Below are 23,947 nucleotides of genomic sequence, written 5' to 3'. Positions count from 1 at the left end.
TTTGTTGCAAATCTGTTACTTTGGTAATGATTGTATTGGAAAGCTAAGAACCTGTGTGTATTACTGATACTGCGACTCTTATTTGCCATTAATTCATAGGTTTGTTGGGGCTGTGTTGAAGAGGTTGAGCTCATTAATGATGGCTCTGGACTAGGTTTTGGAATAGTTGGAGGAAAAACAAGTGGTGTGGTTGTGAGGACTATAGTTCCTGGAGGATTAGCAGATCGAGTAAGTCAACCTTCCTTGTTATCATTTTGGTTTTATAAAATTTAAGTTGTATAAATTGAAATGTAATTTTATAACATGAGTTACCAGGATATATGACTTAATAACTAGAATTTAAGTATAGCTTAAAAATGATTTATTCTGTAAGTATTGTTAGTATACACTCAGTCTTATTTTAAACAGTTCCTAAATCAACATTTTTGGGGTTTGTTTTGCTTATAATTGACAGGCTTCATGATTACATCAGAGGACAATTTTTTTTTTATTGAAAAGCGTTGTTAATGAATATTGCATTTTGAACATCTGTATTATTCTCCTCTAGTGTGTCTTTCGATGACCTAAATGTTAAAATCAGAAGATACAGTGATTATAAACATTTGTCCCAATATTATACATGGTAAATTTCACTTGAATTAAAATTTATGGTCTTATAAGTTAAATGACTACCTTTCATTGTTTAGCAGTGTTTAAACTGAAAGTGGGCTATTAAAAAAATTAGCAACTGTTTCTGCTTAATTTTATATTGAAGAAATGTTAATTACTACATTTAGTTTTTAGAAATTAGTTTAGAAATTTGACTCTGAAGCCACTTAATAATAAGCCCATATCATATAGAATAGGCATGATAAATCAGAAATAACTTTAGTCATTCCCATAATCAGAATGATATGTAAAATTTCACTGATTATTGCCCAGTTACATATAAATTTATCCCTTCTGATAGACATACATAAGTAAAAATGAACTTGCCATGCAAATGCAGCTTCAAGGCAAGTTCCTTGGCTCTTCATTTCTGATCACGATTGCTTCACCTTATGCAGCTTGTGGAGCCACTGATGTTCCTATCATCATTTCAGCTCCTAAGAGTATTTATTTAGAACAGCAGTTGTCAAAATTTGGTCTGTGGGCCTCTGGAGGGCTCTGAGAGCCTTGCAGGTGGTCTATGAGATCCAAACAGCTTTTACAATAATACCACAATGTTATTATCCCTTTCACCCTGCTAACATTTGTACTGATGATACAAAAGCAGCTGCAGGCTAAAACTGCTGGTGCCTTGGTGCAAAACAAGGCAGTGGCCACAAACCGTTATAGTAATCATTGCATTATTTTCTGCCATGTGCTTGCAACAAAAAAGAAAAAAAATGCCATTTTACTTGAATTTTTTTAAGATGCAGTAAAATGATTAATTTTAGTAAATTTTGACCATTTAGTGCATGTCTTTTGAATATTGTCAAAATGGGAAGTACTACTATGTACTGAAGTTTGATGGCATTTAGTGCATGTCTTTTGAATATTGTCAAAATGCGAAGTATCACGTAGCATTCTTGTTATGTACTGAAGTTTGATAGTTGTCTTAAGGAAAGTCATTTGCAAGATTAATCTGCTACTTTTTTTTTTTTTTTTTGAGATGGAGTCTCGCTGTGTTACCCAGGCTGGAGGGCAGTGGCGTGATCTTGGCTCACTGCAAGCTCCACCTCCCAGGTTCTTGCCATTCTCCTGCCTCAGCCTCCTGAGTAGCTGGGATTACAGGTGCCCACCACCATGCCCAGCTAATTTTTTGTATTTTTAGTAGAGATGGGGTTTCACCATGTTAGCTATGATGGTCTCGATCTCCTGACCTCGTGATCCGCCCGCCTTAGCCTCCCAAAGTGCTGGGATTACAGGTGTGAGCCACTGCGCCCAGCCAAATCTGCTGCTTTTTTATGTGGAACACATTTTTATTTTTATAAAAATAAGTGCAGAAAAATTATGTTTATCCAGACTTGGGTATTTGGAAGATGTTTTCTTGAGAATGGATGATGTGAACCTGTTATTTCAAGGAAAACAACTGACACTGTTTGTTAGCAACAATAAAATTTGAGCTTCAGAAAAAATTAGAATTTTGGAAAATTTGTATTTTACCATAAGCGTGACATTTCCCTAATATTTAAAAGCTTTTCTAAGGCTGGGCGTGGTGGCTCATGCCTGTAATCCCAGCACTTTGGGAAGCCAAGGTGGGAGGCTCTCTTGAGCCCAGGAGTTCGATACCAGCCTGTGCAATATGGCAAAACCCTGTGTCTACAAAAGACACAAAAGTTAGCTGGGCATGGTGCTACTTGGGAGGCTGAGGTGGGAGGAGGTGGAGGCTGCTTTGAGCTGAGATTGTGGCACTGAACTCCATCCAGCCTGGGTGACGGAGTAAGACCCTGTCTCAAGAAAAAAAATAAAAACAAAAGAAAAGAAAGGCATTTCTGATTAGATTGTTGATTGATATTAACCAATATGATTGTCTTGATATTATATGATGAAATATGTCAGTATTTGGAAGGTCTGCATAACTGTGAATGGATATTTTCTTTTCTTCCTTTTTTCTTTTTTTTCTTTTTTTTTTAGCATAGTCTTGCTCTGTAGCCTAGGCTAGAGTGCAGTGGCGTGATCCTATCTCACTGCAGCCTCGACCTCACAGGCTCAAGCAGTCCTCCTACCTCAGTCTCCCGAGTAGTTGGTACTACAGGCATGTACCACCATGCTAGGCTAATTTATTTATTTATTTATTTTTTTGAGACAGGGTCTCACTCTGTCACCCAGGCTAGAGTGCAGTGGTGCTACCTTGGCTGACTGCAGCCTCTGCCTCTGGGGCTCAAGTGATCCCCCCACCTCAGCTTCTGGAGTAGCTGAGACTACAGACACAGGCCACCATGCCTGGCTAGTTTTTGTATTTTTTGTAGAGGCGGGGTTTCACCATGTTGCCCAGGCTGATTTCAAATTCCTGAGCTCAAGTGATCCTCCCGCCTTGGCCTCCCAAAGTGCTGGAATTACAGGTGTGAGCCATTGCACCCGCCCGGCCTTATTTTTATTTTTTGTAGAGACAGTCTCGCTTTGTTTCCCAGGCTGGTCTTGAACTCCTGGCCTGAAGCGATCTTCCTGCTTAGGCGTTCCAAAGTGCTGGGATTATAGGTGTGAGCCACCATACCCAGCCTCAATATTTTCTGAAGACCAATATGTGATATGACAAAATAATATGTAGCTAAAAGATCCTTTCAAAAATCAAGATAGATCAGTGGATTTTAATAAAATAGTGTCTGAAAGTTTGTTGATATGGTTCCAGATTCTACATTGTAACTGTATAAGAAACCACCACTTGCCAAGTTTTGGTGTGTTATCAAAGAATAGGCTGAAAGGACTATTATAATACCCCTCCCCTTTCCAACTATATATCTGATTGAGGCCAGATATTCTTCATATACGTCATCCAAAACAGTATATTGTAACATATTGAATGCAGAAGCAGATGATTCCAGCTGTTTTAAGCCAGATATTAAAGAGATTTGTAAAAATATTAAACAGTCCCACTCTTACTAATATATATATATAGAGAGAGATGGAGTCTTGCTCTGTTGCCCAGGCTGGAGTGCAGTGGTGCAATCTTGGCTCACCACAACCTCTGCCTCCCAGGTTCAAGCGATTCTCCTACCTCAGGCTCCCAAGTAGCTGGGACTACAGGCATGTGCCACCATGCCTGGCTAATTTTTGCATTTTTAGTAGAGATGGGGTTTCACTATATTGGCCAGGCTGGTCTGGAACTCCTGACCTCGTGATCCATCTGCCTCAGCCTCCCAAAGTGCTAGGATTACAGGTGTGAGCCATCAAGCCTGGCGAATATTTTTTGTTTTGGAAAATATAGCTCTTTTAAAAATATAATGACATTAATATACATAAATATTGATAAAAATTAACATACTAAATATTAAATATTTTAAAAATTCCTCAGTACCAATTTTTGCGTATGTATACATTTGTGGATTCATCTTTACCAGATTTCTCCAGAGAAACAGAACCAATAGGATATGCGTGTGATTACTTTAAAAAAGATATTATTTTAAAAAATTGGCTCATGCCATGGTGGGGGCTGGCAAGTCCAAAATACGTAGGGAAGGCCGGGAGGCTGGAAACCCAGACAAGAGTTGATGTTGTAGTCTTGTGTTTGAGATCTATAGGGCAGGCTGGCAGAATGTCTGAGGAAGCTCTGTTACATTCTTGAGGCAGAATTTCTTCTCTAGGAAATCTCAGTTTTTGCTTGTGAATTCTTCAACTGATTGGATGAGGCTCACCTACATCATTGAGGGTAATCTTCCTTTACTTAAAGTCAACTGTTTGTATATGCTAATCACATTTACAAAATACCTTTGCAGCAACATCTAGATTAGTGTTTGACCAAAACAGTCAGCACCACAGCCCAGATGACACATGTAATTTAACTGTTATACCATCCATTACCACAATCAAGATAATGAGCGTATTCATTACCCCCAGCAGATTCCCATACTACTTTGTAGTTCCTATCCCTCCATCCTTAATAATTTTGAAGAATGTAAAGGAGTTCTGTCTTTATCCATTTAGTGTTGCTATAAGGAAATATCTGAGGATGGGTAATTTAAAATAGGTTTATTTAGCTTACAGCTCTGCTGGCTGGAAAATTGGGCATCTGGGGAAAACCTCAGGCTGCTTCCATGGTGGAAGGTGAAGGAGAGCCAGTGTGTGCAGAGATCACGTGGGCAGCGAGGACGTGGTGGGTGGGGGGCAACTCTCTTTTTAACAATCAGAGTGAGAACTCACTGCGCTAAGTAAACGCACTGCAGAGAACTCAGAGCAAGAACTCACTGCACCAAGCCATTCGTGAGGGATTCACCCCCATGACCCAAACACCTCCCACTGGGCCCCACCTCCAACAGTGGGGATGAAATTTCAACATGAGGTTTGGGGGGGACAAACATCCAAACTGTCGCAAGTTCTGAGACCAGAATGTTTGAGAATGTTCATTTTATAGACCTTTAAAACACATCTGTGGCTGGGTGCAGTGGCTCATGCCTGTAATTCCAACACTTTGGGAGGCCGAGCTGGGTGGATCACTTGAGGTCAGGAGTTCGAGACCAGCCTGGCCAACATGGTGAAACCCCGTCTCTACTAAAAATACAAAAAATTAGCCAGGTGTGGAGGTGCATGCCCATAATCCCAGCTACTCAGGAGGCTGAGGCACGAGAATTGCTTGAACCTGGGAGGCAGAGGTTGCAGTGAGCCAAGATCACACCACAGCACTCCAGCCTGGGCGACAGAGCAAGACTCTTTCTCAAAACAAACAAACAAACAAAAACCACACACATCTGTGGCACAACACAATATTCTTTAAGGATTCTTAAAAAAATTTTTATAACCTGGAAATAATAAAATATTGCAGAAAATTTTGGGATGCCTTTCTTTGTATTCCCTCCCTCCTCCTGCCTCTGCCTTAGCAATTTTAATAGGTTTGTTTGTTGGAGTGGCATTTTTTTTTTTCCAAAATGCAAAGTGGAGTGGTTACTGTGAACAACAAAGGGTCAAGTAAATTTAAACAAAATCCAATAGGTTTCTTTACTGTAAGAATTTTCTGAGCTTTTAAAATACTAACATGCTTTATGAATTTTCACAAGAATAAGATGTGCAGAGTTTCCCAGATTAATCCCATTGAGGCATTGTTGGAAAAAGCCCAAGTCTGATTTTCGCCCTTTACTGGAAGGGATCGTCACTATTTCAGATCATCAAAGAGGAGGTAGAGGGTATGCTTGTCATAGGGTCATAAGTGCTCAAAGAGAAGGAAGTACTTATGCCAGACATTGTTATCTGCTTAATGTACATTATTCTCATGTAACCTTCAAAATACTCTTAGAAGTTTTATTCCCAAATTATAGATATGGAAACCATTAAGAAATTGCCCTAGGTTACAGCAGCTAGGTGAGCCACAAAGTCAGGATTGAGCCCATACCTGTTTGATTCTGAAGTCTGAGCTTTGTTGTTTGAATTTATCCAAAGTTAATCCTAGTGTTTTCCTTTTCCTGATATACACCTGTGCACAATTGTTCACATCCATCAACAGGGAGTAGCCAGCTCTAGGAACAGGAGAGCTATTGTCTCTTCTAGGGCATATGGTAAGGCCTAGCCATAGGGGACAGAGCAGTATTCACTTCTCCTTTCCTCTCATGTCAGCTGATGGCAGATAAAATCTCTTCAGCCTTCTTGCTATAACCAACTTATCTCCTTCCTCAGCCTGGCCCCATTTGTTGCTTATTACCAGTCAATGTTATGCTTGCTATAACTCATGAAATGACTTAAGCTGCAGCACCCTCAGGCCCTAGGCTATGGCACAAGATGTGGTATACACCCTCCCTATTATCTACCTTTGGAGAAATTCTTCTCAGCACACCTACATCCAAATTAGCCTCTGAAAGGAAAGAGCATAGGATTATAGTATGTGAGCTTTAGAATCAGACAGATGAAGGCTTGAATTCTGGATCCACCTCTCACCCTGGGCAATTGACTTCTTGGCTTAATTCTATGTTTCTAAAATAGTCCCCAAGACCACCAGATTTGATGACTTGCTAGGAGGTTTCATAGGACTCAGCGTACAGTTACACCCACAGCTATATTTATTACAGTGAAAGAATACAAAGCAAAATCAACATGGAAAAGGTGCATGAGGTGGAGACTGGAGGAAACCAGGCACAAGCTTCCACAAGTCCGCTCCCCATGGAGTCATATAGGACACACTTAAGTCTTCCAGTGGTGAATTATGACCACACATCTGAAATGTCTGCCATGGAAGCCCATCAGAGACTCTGCACAGGGTTGTTACTGGATGCTGGTCACACAGGCACACACTGTGTAGCATATACCGAAGACCTAGACTTGCAGAAGAATGCAGGTGTTCAGGAGAGACTACACTTTAGGCACCTAGAGCCATTTTTACCAGGGAATGGTGAGAACCCTCACAGAATCTAAGCTCCCAGGTGTTAGCCAAGGGCTAACCTTGTGAGAAGGCCTTTCCAAGGAAAGTAGTCTTAGGCCTGCCATTAACACTTTTTTTTTTATTTTTTGGCAGGAGATAATTTTGCTTGCCTTAAATAAAAGGCTGTGTGAAAATTCAATGTTAATCAATGTAACATGCTTAGCACAATGCCTCTTAGTTCCCAAAATGCTTATAACCCACTGAGAGATAAATGTATTCTCATTTTACTTAAGAAGGATCTGAGACTTAGGGAGGATAAACAACTGACCTTTGGCCATACACTTTGTCCAAAGTAGAGCTAAAATTTGAACTTGGGTGCATCTGACTCCAAAGCCCTTACTTGTCTTTCTGTTGTGTCCTGCTGCTAATGATGTAAAAGAAATGAAGTAGAAAATAGCATTTATTTATTTAAAAAAATTGATTTATAGGAATCTTTTAAGAAACATTTGTTGAGATCTAGTTACAATGTCCAATCAGTTAATATAATCAGGCCAATTCCATGGATAGAGAAATTATATGATATTAAAAGGGTAGCTAAAAGGCCTATCTCCCTGTAAGCCTCAGAGCCTCTCCAAAATTCACAGTGCTTGAAACACTCACCTTGAGAACATTCTATCAGTTGTGGCAAGAGTTAAACATTTTTTTGGGAGGTACTTTTTGTTTTGTTTTGTGTGACATTGATAACGGGCAGTGTAAAACCCTTGAAGTGCAGAAACCTCTTTCATGTGGTCTGGGGAAGTTCTAGGGCGGTCAGGTATACCAGAATACCTCGTTGTCTTCAGAACACAGCCTATTTAAAGGTTGTCATAAATTATTGACATTTTGGTATGAAGCAGTTATAATATGAGTCTACTGACTACCCAGTAACCTAATACTAGGAAGGAATGGAACCAAGCAAGGGTTTGAGGGTGGATGTGAACTTTGAGAGACTTTCAGTGTAGAGTAAGGAAGGCCCAGCTTGAGGTCACTAAATGGTTGGTTAGTCCCAAGCAATTTTGCTTTGAGTGATTATATAAACAGATATTTTCTTTATCTATAAAAATCAGTTAATGAGTGCTCTGGGAATTTGAGTAGGATAGGATAGTTTCTTTAATTCCTTTAGGGAAACAGTGTGTTTTATTTTGTAAAGTTACCCTTTTCTATCAATGGCATGTTGCCTTTTGATTGAAGACCAATAATAAAACTGGCCTGGAATCAAACATAGTTATGATTTCATTGTCTGAGTTGTGGGAGTATTTGGTGCCTTTTTTTTTCCTTTCTTTTCTTTTCTTTTTTTTTAAATAGAGACAGAGTCTTGCTCTGTCACTTTGGCTAGAGTGCAGTGGTGCGATCCTAGCTCACTGCAGCCTCCAACTCCTGACTTCAAGCAGTCCTCCCAAAGTGCTGGGATTACAGGCATGAGCCATGGTACCTGGATTCATTTTTTAGTTTTTGAAGAAACAAATTTGATTTCTTCTTTTGTAGCTCAGGTCTGAATTCCTATAGGTTTAAAATTTTTTTTAAAAAATTATCATCCACAACAGCATATCAGAGAAGTTAAAATGCAAAGTAATGTGAGTTTTTTATTAGCCCAGAGTTGCTACTTTTTTTTTTTTTTTTTCTGAGACAGGGTGTTGCTCTGTTGCTCAGGCTGGAGTGCAGTGGTATGATTTTGGCTCACTGCATCCTCCACCTCCCAGGTTCAAGTCTTGTGCCTCAGCCTCCCATGTAGCTGGGATCACAGGCGCTCACCACCATGCCCAGCTAATTTTTGTGTTTTTAGTAGATATGGGGTTTCACCATGTTGGCCAGGCTGGTTTGGTGATAGAGTGAGACTCCCTCTCAAACAAAAACAAAAACAAAAACAAAAACTCCTGACCTCAGGTGATCTGCCCACCTCGGCCTCCCAAAGTGCTGGGATTACAGGTGTACATTCACTGTAAGTGTGTGATACCCTGTTGCTTCAGCTGTTTTAGTTTTTCTGCCTTTCACACTATCTTTGCCAATATGCATAATTTTTTTCTCTTTTGAAAGAATCTATGGATTAATAAAACTTTTATATGTGAATGTTTGATTAGCACGCTACGTACTTGAATCTTGGCATAGCTATTTATTGGTTTTCATTGATTGATGATTTCTGTTAAAGAACAAAAGGGACTTTATGCCTTTCAGTTTCCTCACACAGAAGACAGGTTATGGAAGGAAAATGTTGATCAGAAAATATCAATAAAATGCAGACTGGGGCTGCTGGACTTAGACAAGGTAGCTGTCATTTTGGTGTCTTTCTATCAATCTGACTAATGACTATTTTTGTACTTATGAATTCTTCAGAACACCTGCTTTTCTGTAGGAAGAAAATGTTTGACTTTCAGTGACAGATGCAAATTATCGACATCATTTTAAATTAAGAGTTGAGATAAAATAGAAGAAAAATAATGCCTAGGAAGTGACTAAAAATATACTTTATGATAAAATGCCCTTCTTTGGCCAAGCCAAGTATGAAAACACTTATTAGACATATATATTTTTTAATTTTTTGATCAGTGCATAATTCTGTTGAAGAATAGTTTGATTTACAGAGGCAACTTTACCCTTATTTTTCATCAGCACCACTGACTTTCTCTTAAGTAGTTGCTTATGTTGTTTCAAGTCTGTTGCATGCCTGAAAACAGAATATCAGATTATCTCTATTAAAGTAGAAATCCAGCAATTCTTCATTCTTTTTTTCATAACAATGTCCTCCTTGCCTCTGTTTCCGTTTTCTAAGTCTTTCCAGATGTTTCTGAATTAAATTGCATTTCCGCTGCACCACTTCTCTACACTTCCAGTCCCTTCTAGTGGCTTCTGCAGCATTTAGAACAAAGCACAGGGCTTTGTACGTATTATTTCAATCTAAAGCATTCCTTCATTTAGGTTCCTGTAAAATTGGAGAAAAGGAAGGATGGAGAATAGACTTTTCAGTCTAAGGGTTTTTTAAAAAACCTCTTCCTTCAGAATGTCATCTTTAGCTTGCGGTGGTGCCACCTGGAACTAGGAATTTGAAGCTCAGAACTGGATTAACCCAGTAGTCATTGCTCTCTTCTCAAGCTTTCTCTCCATGTTGCAGGATATCTATTTTTCATCTTCATTTCATTCAAACTTTTTGAGAGTTATAGGCAGTTTCTTGGAGAATAGGAAAGCAATAAATTTACTATCTACTAGCAGCCTTTGCATTTAGGAGATTGACTTGCTACCGTAATGTTACTCTGGAGATACTGAAGTATAAGGCAAATAACTGAATGAGAATAGTCTTCAGTGAGCAACTTGGATTCAGCTTTGGTTCAACCTTTTTATCAGCTTTGTGACCTTGGTCAAGTCAGTCAAACTGTTTGTATCTCAATTTTCTCATTTGAAAGTTGTCCTTCTCTAAGTGAGATGGTACATGAAAGTGATTTTGAACCTGTAAGGTGCTCTGCATGTATAAGTTTAAATAAAGCCAGCTGTGTTAACATTGTGGTATCTTTAATACACTATAATAAAGTGAATTCAGAATTTCTGACTAAACAAATTTAGGAAAAATTTTGTAAAAATTAGCTGTTTCAAAAATTTATCAAAGAAGGGAAATGAACACTTTGAACAGATACTCATTTTGATAAATTATTATTTACCTTCTGTGTATGAAATATACATACATATAAAAGAATGTATATAATATCTACACATTTTAAATGATAATTAAAACAATAATTATTTGCAAGACCAACTTGGGCAACAGAGTGGGTCTCTATCTCAACAAAACAAAACAATAATTACCAGTGTATGATACATACCACCTAGCTTAAGAAATATAACATTATGTATCTTTTCTTTCAACTCATCTGGAATCTTGACTTATTTATTTATTTATTTTATTTTTATGAGATAGAGTCTTGCTCTGTCGCCCAAGCTGGAGTGCAGTGGCATGATCTTTGCTCACTGCAACCTCCGCCTCCCAGGTTCAAGTGATTTGCATGCCTCAGCCTCCTGAGTAGTTGAGATTACAGGCGTGTGCCATCACACCTGGATAATTTTTGTATTTTTAGTAGAGACGGAGTTTCTCCATGTTGGCCAGGCTGGTCTCGAACTCCTGGCCTCAAGTGATCCACCCACCTTGGCCTCCCAAAGTGCTGGGATTACAGGTGTGAGCCACTGTGCTGGCAGAATCATGATTATAAATACCTCCTATGTGCTAATGACCCGCAAGGTGTTTTGTTGTTGTTGTTGTTGTTTGTGTTTGTTTGACCTCTCCCCAGCTCCCAAATTTAAATACATAGTCTGGATTTCTCTACTGAACTTCAGATTTGTGTATCTGGCTGTATACCTGTTACCTCTACTTGAATGTCTAATAGGTATCTAAGACAACAGCTCTGAAACTGAACTCCTGATTTCCACCTCGCCCATCTGTACCTCTGTAGTCTTCATCTCAGTTCATGGCAACTCTATCTTTCTAGTTGCTCAGGCTAAAAACTTGGAGTTTTGACTCCTTTTCCTCCCTCACAGCCCATATAGAAGCTATCTGCAGATCCTATTGACAGTTTATTAAAAATATATCTTGGCCGGGTGCAGTGGTTCATGCCTGTAATCCCAGCACTTTGAGAGGCTGAGGCGGGTGGATCAAGAGGTCAGGAGTTTGAGATCAGCCTGACATGGTGAAACCCCGTCTCTACTAAAAATACAAAAATTAGCCGAGCGTGGTGGTGCGCGCCTGTAATCCCAGCTACTCAGGAGGCTGAGGCAGGAGAATTGCTTGAACCTGGGAGGCGGAGGTTGCAGTGAGCTGAGATCATGCCATTGCACTCCAGCCTGGGCAACAGAGTGAGATTCTGACTCAAAACAAAACAAAACAAAAAACTATCTATCTATCTGTCTATCTATCTAGAATCTCACTTCTGAACACCCCAACTGTGAACCACACCCAAGCTATTGTGGATTATTGCTAAGGCCTCCCAACTCGTATCTTTGCTTCTATTGTTTCCTCTTCTGTAGTTTATTTTAAGCACAGAAGCTTGAATTATGTTGTTAAAGTCAGTCAGGTAATGTCACTCCTCTGTTTCAAAACTCTGCTCGATGCCTTCTCTTCCCAATCATGCAAAGAAGATGCCCTATACTGTCTGACTCCATTAACTCTCCCATCTCTTAGACTACTCTTCTTTTTCCTCATTTTCTTGTAGCCGCACTGGCATCTTTCTATTCCTCAAACATGTCACTGAGGATGCTGGTTGTGAAGTTCCCAGTTTTATGCTGGAGGCTTCTGTTCTGACCTTTCCTTCTTGAGGCCCTGGCCTTTCTGTCCTCTTCCTTGCACACGTGACCATTAACACCCAACTCTAGGCCATTAGGCATGAGCTTATACCCTCAAGCAAAGGCCTTTTTTAGAATACTGATTACTTTTCTCATTTTGAGCCATTCCTTTGTGTTCTACATGAAATTCCTTTACTCTTGCCATTTCAGCCAGTTATTAACAGTATTCCATTTTATTCAGCATTTTAGGTGGCTTCTTTGTCAGCCATTTTGCCAGAGCTGAAAGTCTGATGAATTGTTATTAACCAGTGAAGTTACAGCATTGATTTCTCAAAATAATTTTGTCTTTTTCTTGAAGGATGGAAGACTCCAGACAGGGGACCACATCTTGAAAATTGGTGGCACAAACGTGCAGGGAATGACCAGTGAGCAAGTTGCACAAGTTCTAAGGAACTGTGGGAATTCAGTCAGGATGCTCGTTGCTAGAGATCCAGCTGGTGACATTTCAGTCACCCCTCCTGCCCCTGCAGCCTTACCTGTTGCCCTGCCTACTGTAGCCAGCAAGGGCCTTGGTTCTGTGAGTATACATATCATTCTTTCATCTTAAACCAAAGCCTAGGTGTGACACACTGTAAGATAAGAAATTCTTTCAACTTCAAGCACCACATTGGTGTGAGTTGTGTGCTCACTAGTGAAACAGGAAAAAAAAAAAACTTATTTGGAGACATTAGACATGTTGGTTTTCTGTTTCACTGTTTCTCAGGGTTAAGTCATTCAGCCTCCCTGAGCGTCAGTGACTTATTTATAAATTGAAGAATAATAATACTTGCCTTGTCTATTTCATTGGGCTGGTGAAGAGACATCCAGGTGGTGGAGGGAAAACTGTAAACACTGGCCGATGTGTGAGAATTATCACTGGTAGCCACAGGCTGGTTAAAGGGAATGGATATCAATAATATTTATTATACTAATTATTTTAATTATGTAATAATAATAGTTATTATTTTAAATTATCAAGCACCTGGAATTGCTCAGGTCATCTGAAATCTTCACAGTAATTCTGCCAGATAGGCCTTATTATACATTTAATAGATGAGGAAAATAAAGTCAAACATCATGTTAAAGACCTTATAGGGAGTAAGTTGCAAAACTGGAATTTGAATTCACATCTTTCTGGTCCATTCCAAACTCCTTCCCATTATCTCAACATGGGCTTTTAATGAAGACATAATAAAGTAAAAGCAAAGAAATAAGTTTTTTGTTTGTTTGTTTTGTTTTGTTTTGTTTTTGAGATGGAGTTTTGCTCTTGTTGCCCAGGCTGGAGTGCAGTGGCACTATCTTGGCTCACTGCAATCTCTGCCTCCCAGATTCAAGCAATTCTCCTGCCTCAGCCTCCTGAGTAGCTGGGATTACAGGCATGCACCACCACGCCTGGCTAATTTTGTATTTTTAGTAGAGATGGAGTTTCTCCATGTTGGTCAGGCTGGTCTCGAACTCCTGACCTCAGGTGATCCGCCCACCTCAGTCTCCCAAAGTGCTGGGATTACAGGCGTGAGCCACCATGCCTGACCAGAAATAGTGAAGGGAGGGCCCAGGAGGAAGAGGAAAGAAAAGAGAAATGGGCCAGATGCGGTGGCTTATGCCTCTAATGCCAGCACTTTGGGAGGCCAAGGTGGGTGGATCACCTGAGGTCAGGAGTTCAAGACCAGCCTGGCCAAGATGGCAAAACCCAATCTCTACTAAAAATACAAAAATTAGCCAGATGTGGCACACACCTGTAGTCCCAGCTACTTGGGAGGCTAAGGCTGGAGAATCATGTCAACCGAGGAGGCAGAGGTTGCAGTGAGCTGAGATTGCACCACTGCACTCCAGCCTGGCCAACAGGGCAAGACTCTATTAAAAAAAATAAAATAAAATAAAATAAAAACAAAACAGACAAAAAAAACTGAAACAGAAACAAAAGGAAAGAGAAATGATTATGGTGGAAAAGGGTGGAAGGCCACTGATTATCATCACCTGAGATGTCATTCTGTGTATTCTGGGAAGTTGTTGCCTTTCTCTACTTGGAACAGTATGAGTGGAAGTTTTCTATTTGAAATATCAGAACCTTTAAAAAGTTTCTCCAGCCGGTCTTGGTGGCTCACGCCTGTAATCCCAGCACTTTGGGAGGATGAGGTGGGTGGATCACATGAGGCCAGGAGTTTGAGACCAGCCTGGCCAACATGGTGAAACCTGACTCTACTAAAAATACAAAGGTTAGCCAGGAGTGGTGGCACACGCTTGTAATTCCAGCTACTCAGGAGGCTGAGGCAGGAGAATCACTTGAACCCGGGAGTTGGAGGTTGCAGTGAGCCGAGATCCTGCCACTGCACTCCAGCCTCGGTGACAGAGTGAGACTCTGTCTCAAAAAAAAAAAAAGTTTCTCCAAATTGTGGTTACATTTTCTTTTTCCTCCATTACTCTAGTTCCCTGGAGCCTTCTACTTTGTAGTGAGAGACAAATGTGGATATGTGATAAGTGGAAACTTGATCCAATCAATTATTTACTTTTTCATGTTAATGTTTTGAATTAAAAGCTAAGTATTATGTATTTAGACACCTTACTCCTTTACAGAAATGTTTAAAAGACGAGTATTGAAAGTAAGTCTTAGGACCAGATGCAGTAGCTTACGCCTGTAGTCCCAGCTACTTGGGAGGCTGAAGGGGGAGGATTGCTTGAGGCCAGGAGTTTGAGGTTGCAATAAGCTGTGATTGCTCCATTGCACTCCTACCTGGGTGACAGAGCATGATCCTGTCTCTGAAAAAAAAAAAAAAAAAAAAAAGAAGAAGAAGAAAATAAAATAAGTTTTAGGTCGATATTTTTATATTACTGAACAATAATTAGTCTTATGTTTTGTTTCTAAATTTATGTTCATAGTTCTTTCAGATACAAATACAGCCTTTTTTCTAAGTGGTTATATTAGCTTTCTATTGTTGTATAACAAATTTACTGGTTTAAAACAATATCCTTTGTTAGTTCATAGTTAGTTCACAGTTCTGTAGGTCAGAATTCAGGGTGGGCTTGGCTGGGCTCTCTGCTTAGCTTCTTCTTTTTCTTCTTCTTTTTTTTGTTTTTTTGTTTTTTTTTTTGAGACAGAGTCTTGCTCTGTTGCCCAGGCCAGAGTGCAGTGGCGTGATCTCGGCTCACTGCAACCTCTGCCTCCTGGGTTCAAGCGATTCTCCTGTATCAGCCTCCGGAGTAGCTGGGGTTACAGGCATGTGCCACCATGCCTGGCTAATATTTGTATTTTTAGTAGAGACGGGGTTTCATCATGCTGGCCAGGCTGGTCTCCAACTCCTGACCTCAGGTGATCCACCCACCTCAGCCTCCCAAAGTGCTGGGATTGGAGGTGTGAGCCACTGCACCTGGCCTCTGCTTAGCTTCTTACAAAGGCCAAAATCAAGGTGTGGGCCTGGCTGGGCTCTTTTCTGGATGCCCTGGGGACAGCCCATACCCAGTCTCATTCAGATTGTTGGCAGATTCTTGTTCCTTGCAACTATAGGACTGAGGTCCCTTTTTATTTGTTGGCTGCCAGCCAGAGACCTCTTTCGGCTCCTTAAGGTCCCCTGCATTCCTTGTCACGTGACTCCCTCCATCTTCAAACCACAAGTTGAGTCCTTAATGATTCAGATCTTTTTCATTTCCCTTTCTGCTACCAGCAGGAGAAAACTCTGCCTTTAAAGGACTCCAGTGATGAGATTAGGCCCACTTGGATAATCTCCATTTTGCCATGTAATATGGCATCAATATGGGAGTAGCACCAGGAATTGAAGGTCATGGGACCATCTTAAAATTCTGCCTGCCATAGATGCTAAGAAAATACTTGACAAACCTTGCACAGATTGACTATGTACACACAGGTATGCCACTAAGCATATATAATTAAATTTGTTTTTTCCTTTTAGGACAGTTCTCTTTTTGAAACTTATAATGTTGAGCTTGTGAGAAAAGATGGGCAGAGTCTTGGAATTAGAATTGTTGGCTATGTTGGAACATCTCATACAGGTAAATGAATCATTTCTATTTTATATTTGGAAATTGTAAAGGATGTTAAGGTTTCTAGATAGTGAAATTAAATACTTGCAGATTTTAATTTAAATCTTGAACAATAAAACCATGAGTCTATACTAGCAAGCAGTCACTTCTCAGTGATTACAGAATCACATTTTTATCTCAATAGTTTTATAGCTGGCTTGATATCCATTAACAAAAGAATATAATTGGCCAGCTTAGTGTATAATATTTGAATTGTACCTTCTCTTGTTTGTAAAATAGCTATATTATGAACATTGTTAACATATTATGATAGATTAGATTTGTGATAATTAAATTGATTTCTGTATATGTTTCATATTGTAAATGTTCCCAAAGTATGACTATTGTGTTTTATCACTAAAAAAGAAAGTTAAAACAAGCATTTTCATTAGAACTATTTTCTTTTCATGTGAAAGAAATAAACTATGAGAATAAGTACACAATTCAAGTATCCCTGACTAAAACTCTCTCAACTCCTATCTGCAAAGCTTTGGTAACTTTCACTATAAGATTTATTCCTTTATTATAAGAGAATTATTAGGGTAAGAAAAAATAAACCTTTCCACAAATATTTGCTAATAATATGAAAATTCAGAGTTATAAAATGTTCAATTTTTTTTAAGAGCAAGATTACAGAGTTCATTTCCTTAAAAAAAAAATTGTTATTTTGCATACTTACAGCAGGTGGAAGGATTAAGAGTGCTAATGTATTCAAAGTCCTGAATGAAATTCATGTCAGACCACCTTGTGTTATTTTAGCCTAATGAACTATCTTTTTTCAAACCTTTAGATTCTACGTGCCACCTTTATTTAGGTTCAGAATTTAATGACATTCAAAAGAGCTCAGTGTGGATTGTATAATAATGTTGCAAAAAACCACATCAAGTAGTTTTCAATATGTTAAGTCTGGTTAGAGGAATCATTAGTTCCTAAACTTATGGTTTTGTTCCTAAGTGAAAGTGAATGACTGGTAGAACATTAAGAAAATTTAATGTTTATATTACTGGATAAAGGAAAGTATCATTTTACTATTTTACTTCTTTTGTTTGTTTATTTGTTTTTGTTTTTTTTTGAGATGAGTCTCGCTCTGTCGCCCAGGCTGGAGTGCAGTGGCGCGATCTTGGCTCACTGCAACCTCCGCCTCCCAGGTTCAAGAGATTCTCCTACCCCAGCCTTCGGGTAGCTGGGAGTACAGGCATACACCACCACCCCCGGATAATTTTTGTATTTTTAGCTGAGACAGGGTTTCACTGTGTTGGCCAGGGTGGTCTCAAACTCCTGACCTCAGGTGATCTGCCTGCCTCGGCCTCCCAAAGTGCTGGGATTACAGGCATGAGCCACCGTGCCTGACCCATTTTACTTCTTTACCCTCAAAAGTTTTTTGGACTGGGTAATTAGGGGTGGCAGGGAGCACATAAATCCAAACACAACTCAACATGCTTTTTAACAAGTAGTCTTTGAAAATCATTTTTGCTTTATTCTATTCATTAGACTTTTGAGCAGTTCTGGAGAGGGTAGAAAAATGAATAAGAGAAGTCTGTTCAGGGAGACAAACATATAAGAAACACTTAGTTCTTTTTTAAAAATTATTATTATCATTTTTTTTCTTTTCTGAGATGGAGTCTCGCTCTGTCACCCAGAGGTGGAGTGCAGTGGCGTGATCTTGGCTCACTGCAACCTCTGCCTCCCGCGTTCAAGTGGCTCTTGTGCCTCAGACTCCCCAGTAGCTGGGACTATGGGTGTGCACCACCACGCCTGCTTCACATTCTGTAGATGTGAAATCCACAGATATGCGGGGCCCACTGTACAAGCAAACTATCATGGTATGGCAGATGACATATTCAGTTTGTCAGAGGGAAATGGAGAATTCACAAAGAAGGCGGCATTTGAGCTATGAATGGAAAAGAAGGGTTTCGATAGGTCAGAGTTTACCAGAAGAAAGAAACTAGAGAAAAGGTAAAATCATGAAAATGCTAGATGTTTTGGGGAAATGTCAAGTGCGTGCTGCGGACTGGGCTTGGTGGCTCATGCCTGTAATCCCAGCACTTTGGGAGGCTGAGGCTGATGGCTCACTTGAGCCCAGGAGTTCAAGACCAGCTTGGGCAACATGGTGAAACACTGTCTCTACAAAAAATAAAAAAAAATTGTAGCCGCAGCTACTCGGGAGGCTGAGGTGGGATCGCTTGAACTGGGGAGGCAGAGGCTGCAGTGAGCCGTGATTGTGCCACTGCACACCAACCTGCAACCTGGGCAACAGAGCCAGATCCTGTTTCAAAAAAAAAAAAAAAAAAAGCCTGGTGTGTCCAGACTTTTATTTTCTTGGAAAGTTGTAGTGGAAATTGAAGTCAAAAAATAAATTTGGGCAGATTATGGAGGGCCTTGAATGTGATTCTATGAAATTTATATATTATTTTGTTGGCAATGGAAAGTGATTTATGTTTATTTTTCTTCTACAATTTTTTTTTTTTGAGACGGAATCTCGCTCTGTTGCCCAGGCTGGAGTGCAGTGGCACGATCTCGGCTCACTACATCCTCCACCTTCCAGGTTCAAGCGATTCTCCTGCCTCAGCCTCCCAAGTAGCTGGGATTAGATGTGCACCATCATGCCCAGCTAATTTTTGTATTTTAGTAGAAACAGGGTTTTGCCATGTTGGCCAGGCTGGTCTTGAACTCCTGACCTCAAGTGATCTGTCCGCCTCAGCCTCCCAAAGTGCTGGGATTACAGGCGTGAGCCACTGTGCCTGGACTTTTTTTTTTCTTTAAGAGACAAGCCTTAAGCTCCTGGGCTCAGGTGATTCTCATGCCTCAGCCTCCAGAGTAGCTGGAATTACAGGCATGCACCATTACACCTAGCTAATTTTTAAATTTTTTGTGAGATGACATCCCACTATGTCACCCAGGCTGGCCTCAAAGTCCTGGGCTCAGGTGATCCTCCCCCCCTCAGCCTCCCAAAGTGCTGGGATTACAACTGTGAACAACTACACCTGGCCTACAAACAATGTTTTGAGTTTATTTGGAAATAAAAATGTAAAATCATGCAGATCTATTGTGTTTTATTTTCCAATTTCCCTTCCTGTCCCTGCCCATGGGAAGGCATGCTTTAAAATCAAAGTTTTAATTTAAAAAATTTTTATAGCCATTTGTCTGTTTCAATGTCTTATTTTATAATATGTAAAGATTATTTCATGTTGCTGAGCTCATACTAATTTTTTGTTGTTGTTGTTGTTGTTGTTGTTGTTGTTAAGACCATATGTACTTTTCTGGGCCAGGCGTGGTGACTCACACCTGTAATCTCAGTGCTTTGGGAGGCCGAGGTGGGCAGATCACCTGAGGTCAGGAGTTGAAGACCAGCCTGACCAACATGGTGAAACCCCATCTCTACTAAAATTACGAAAATTATCTGGGTGTGGTGGTGGGCGCCTGTAATTCCAGCTACTCAGGAGGCAGGAGAATCACTTGAACTCTGAAAGTGGAGGTTGCAGTGAGCTGAGATCGTGCCATTGCACTCCAGCCTGGGCGACAAGAGCAAAACTCCATCTCAAAAAACAAACAAAAAGATCATATATAGTTTTCTTATTTCTGTGTCTGTGAAGCTAACATGAGCAGTGATCTAAATATAGGCAGGAAGACCTAGGAGACTCTTGTCATAGCGATGGTAAAAAAAAAAAAAAAAGAAGAAGTTTTATGCCACATCAGTAATAAGAGTAGAGACAGACTGAGAGAGAGTCAGACTTCCTCTGGGCTCTCCTGAATTCCAGCTTAAGTTAGAGTACATTTCATCAGGGTTCCATTACTGATTATTTTAACGGAAGAGTAGTCATCAGTCAAATCATTTCAAATTCAGGTCACTTGAGATGGTGACAGTTTGAAATAATCCATCAATTTCTCTGCTTGTGTTCAAAATAGTATTTATCAAACCTCCAGTCAACCCCGTTAGCTAATTAACCTCTTGATACAAATTTTGCAATCAAGGCCTAATTAGAATTTTCTTCCTTTTTCTGTATGTCTGTGCACCTTAAGGGGAAGCTTCAGGGATTTATGTGAAAAGTATAATACCTGGCAGTGCTGCGTACCACAATGGCCACATTCAAGTGAATGACAAAATAGTTGCTGTAAGTAACTCGCCTCTGTTTTAGGTTTGATTCTAGTTGAAAAAAAGGTTGATCATTATTATAATACATGTGAGAGGGGGAATAGCTTAATATAGTTTTATAAGGTTTTTTAAAAAATTAAGTTTGTTATACAGTGAAATCTCATTATTTTGGACTCTTCTTCCTACATTAAATTTTTTTTCACCGTCAGTGAAGAAAGGATTCACTAAACATATTGGTAAAAAAGTATATTTTTTCTATACATATATGTTTGAAAGATGTTCTAGCATTATCCTAGAAAACCCTGCAAGGACCACACTGTGTTCTTTAAACTCACCCATTTTATCTATAATTAATAGGCCATTAACCAGCTCTTTTTATCTTTTTGTAAAAGTAGTTTTTCTGTTAACAATAATTATAAGTACAACTAAAATTGAGGTATTTTACATATTTAAGAATATAATATCACCTTTTATCAATTAAAACTGGTCTTTCCCCCATTTAGTAGAAATTAGTTCAATTTATATATACGCTTATATTAATGTCAAAACATATGTATACACACACATTGCTTAACATAGAAACAAATGCTGGGCGGTATGCTTTGAATCCTTGTCCTTCAAATCTATCTAAGAAAGCACATTTCATGACTCTTGGCTTTAAAAGCCTTATGGGGAAAGTTGAAATACTTACAGCTAGCTCAAAGAAGATTGAGAGAGGAAGCCCATTGGTTCTGATAGACTTCAGGAATTGGGCTTGACATAGATTAAGAATACTGTTCTTGCTCACACTTTTTCAGAAAGCTAGAAGACCTATTGGAGGGAGATCAGTGTGTTTCTTGAAAATATCATGTAGTGATATGAATAGAGGGGTGAAGTATTAGATGACCTCTTCAGTTTTGATAATAATGGCTTCTATTAATACATCTTGTGTAATAACTGGCCATCTTTTATGGCATTTTGAATTTTGAATTGCATCAGAGATTAAAGTCCTTTATATCTCTCAGGCTATTAGTTAAGTGACAAATTTGAATTTGCTTTCTAGTGTGTGAGGAAGTTTCTCAGCATGTTTTACTAGTTTTACATCCTTGTTCAAAAATATATCCTAAGGTCTAAATTTATTTTCTTTCTTTCTTTCTTTCTTTCTTTCTTTCTTTTCTTTTTTCTTCCTTTCTTCCTTTCTATTTTCTTCCCCTTTCTTTCCCCGCTTCCTCTCTTCCTTCCTTCTCCTTCTCCTTCCTTCCTTCCCTCCCTCCCTCCTTCCTTCCGTCTTTCCTTCCGTCTTTCCTTCCCTCCTTCTATCCTTGCTTCATCTTGCTCTGTCGCCCAGGCTGGAGTGCAATAGCACAATCTTGGCTCACTCCAACCACTGCCTCCCAGGTTCAAGCGATTCTCCTGCCTCAGCCTCCCGAGTAGCTGGGTCTGCAGGTGCCTGCCACCACACCTGGCTAATTTTTGTATGTTTAGTAGAGATGGGGTTTCACCATGTTGGCTAGTCTGGTCTCGAACTCCTGACCTCAGGTGATCCACCCACCTTGACCTACCAAAGTGCTGGGATTACAGGCACGAGCCACCACACCCGGCCTAAATAATTTATTTTTGGAATGAAAGAAATTGCCTCATTTTATTCAGTGTTGCCAGAGCTAAAAATAGTAGCTAACTTAAAACCTCTGCTTAATGTTTCTCTTGATGTTTTAGGTCGATGGCGTGAACATTCAGGGTTTTGCCAACCATGATGTTGTTGAAGTATTACGAAATGCAGGGCAGGTGGTACACCTAACCCTAGTTCGAAGGAAGACATCTTCATCTACTTCTCCACTTGAACCACCTTCAGACAGAGGTGATTAATTTGCCACCCCTCTATCCCTCAAGTAGTTTACATTTGGAAGAGCAGTTCAATTATGGAAGTTGCTCCATGAGTCTCAGCAGGAAATGTTGTCCCACCTCGTGTAATACACTGATGGAGAAATGAGTCAGCTCATTTTGTTCACTGAAGCAAGTGTTTTCTTTGCTTACTATGTCAGTCAGAATGGTAGGATGTGCACCTCGACATGCACTAAGCTCTGAGAGCATCTCTAAATGGAGTTGAAAATCATTTTTTCTAAAAGCTTTCAAATTTCATTGATTACATATATTTGAATAATAAAGCTTTGACACCTTTTGTTAGGGGAATCTCATTTGTCTAATACTTTGACATTTTGCAGACTTCGGGTTTCCTATTACTTTTTTTTTTTTTTGAGACAGTCTTACTGTCTTGCCCAGGCTGGAGTGCAGTGGCACGATCTTGGCTTACTGCAACCTCTGCCTCCTAGGTTCAAGTGATTCTCGTGCCTCAGCCTCCCAAGTAGCTGGGACTACAGGCATGTGCCACCACACACGGCTAATTCTGTTTGTATCTTTAGTAGAGACAGGGTTTCACCGTGTTGGTAAGGCTGGTCTCAAACTCCTGACCTCAGGTGATCTGCCTGCCTTGGTCTTCCAACATGCTGTAATTACACATGTGAGCCACTGCGCCCAGCCAGGTTTCCTATTACTTTTAACAATATATTTTATTCTAATCTGCCTCTTGATTTACTTTTTGAAGTATACTGAGAGAAAATAAAACACGTATTTGTATTTTATTTTTTTTAGACAGGTCTCACTTTGTTGCCCAGGCTGGAGTGTAGTGGCATGTTCATGGCTCACTGCTGCCTTACTTCCTGGGCTCAAGTTATCCTCCTACCTCAGCCTCCTGAGTAGCTGGGACCACGGGTGAGCACCACCATACCCAGATAATTTATTTTTATTTTTTTTGTAGAGATGGGGTCTCTCCTGTGTTGCCCATGCTAGTCTTGAACTCCTGGGCTCAAGTGATCCACCTGCCTTGGCCTCCTAAAGTACTGGGATTACAGGTGTTAACCACAGTGCCTGGCTGCATGTCAGTTTTTAATTATCAACTTAGAAACATATAGATGAACAAAAGTTGATAATCGTGGAAACACATATTCAATTTAGAATGAGTGAATTACTGGGTGCAGTAATTCTAGCCATGCTTGGTGGCTCATGCCTGTAATTCCAGCACTTCTGGAGGCCAAGGCAGGAGAATCACTTGAGGCCAGGAATTTAAGACCAGCCTGGCCAACATAGAGAGACCCCTTCCCTACAAAAAATTAAACATTAGCCGGGCCTGGTGGCACCCACCTGTAGTCCCAGCTACTCAGGAGGCTCAGGCAGGAGAATCACTTGAACCTAGGAGTTTGAGGCTTCAGTGAGCATGCCACTGCCTGCCGGCCTGCGTGACACAGTGAGACCTGTCTCTTAAAAGAAAAAAAAAAAAGTGACTAGTTGTATAACTGGGGAGTAAGAAATACTTCAATTAGAATTTGACAGAAGATCATTTTTTTCCTCTGAAAATATTCTTCTGAAGATACAATACACCTGGAAGCCTTTGCTTTCAGCCGATAGTGATTTGTATTTAAATTGGAACTTTTTCTCTTTTATGTGATAGTAGAACTTTTGTTGCTGAAAGACAGATGCCCTGC

General features: G+C 39.9%; 1 protein-coding gene across 14 annotated transcripts in view; it reads left to right on the top strand.

Annotated features, from left to right (window-relative positions):
- The window catches only part of PATJ (PATJ crumbs cell polarity complex component), a 421,434-nt gene that overhangs the window by 33,074 nt on the left and 364,413 nt on the right, over positions 1-23,947 (top strand). For all 14 annotated transcript variants that reach the window (XM_063817330.1, XM_016919657.4, XM_016919650.4 and 11 more), the window contains 5 exons: positions 100-228; positions 12,621-12,839; positions 16,207-16,306; positions 20,357-20,448; positions 22,125-22,266. In XM_063817330.1, the coding sequence (XP_063673400.1) occupies positions 100-228; positions 12,621-12,839; positions 16,207-16,306; positions 20,357-20,448; positions 22,125-22,266 (682 nt within the window). The remainder of the gene's footprint in view (positions 1-99; positions 229-12,620; positions 12,840-16,206; positions 16,307-20,356; positions 20,449-22,124; positions 22,267-23,947) is intronic.

This window comes from Pan troglodytes, chromosome 1, assembly GCF_028858775.2.
Source record: "Pan troglodytes isolate AG18354 chromosome 1, NHGRI_mPanTro3-v2.0_pri, whole genome shotgun sequence".
Classification (NCBI taxonomy): domain Eukaryota; kingdom Metazoa; phylum Chordata; class Mammalia; order Primates; family Hominidae; genus Pan; species Pan troglodytes.
Note: the sequence above shows the minus strand (reverse complement) of the source record. Positions and strands in the feature narration are given on the sequence as shown.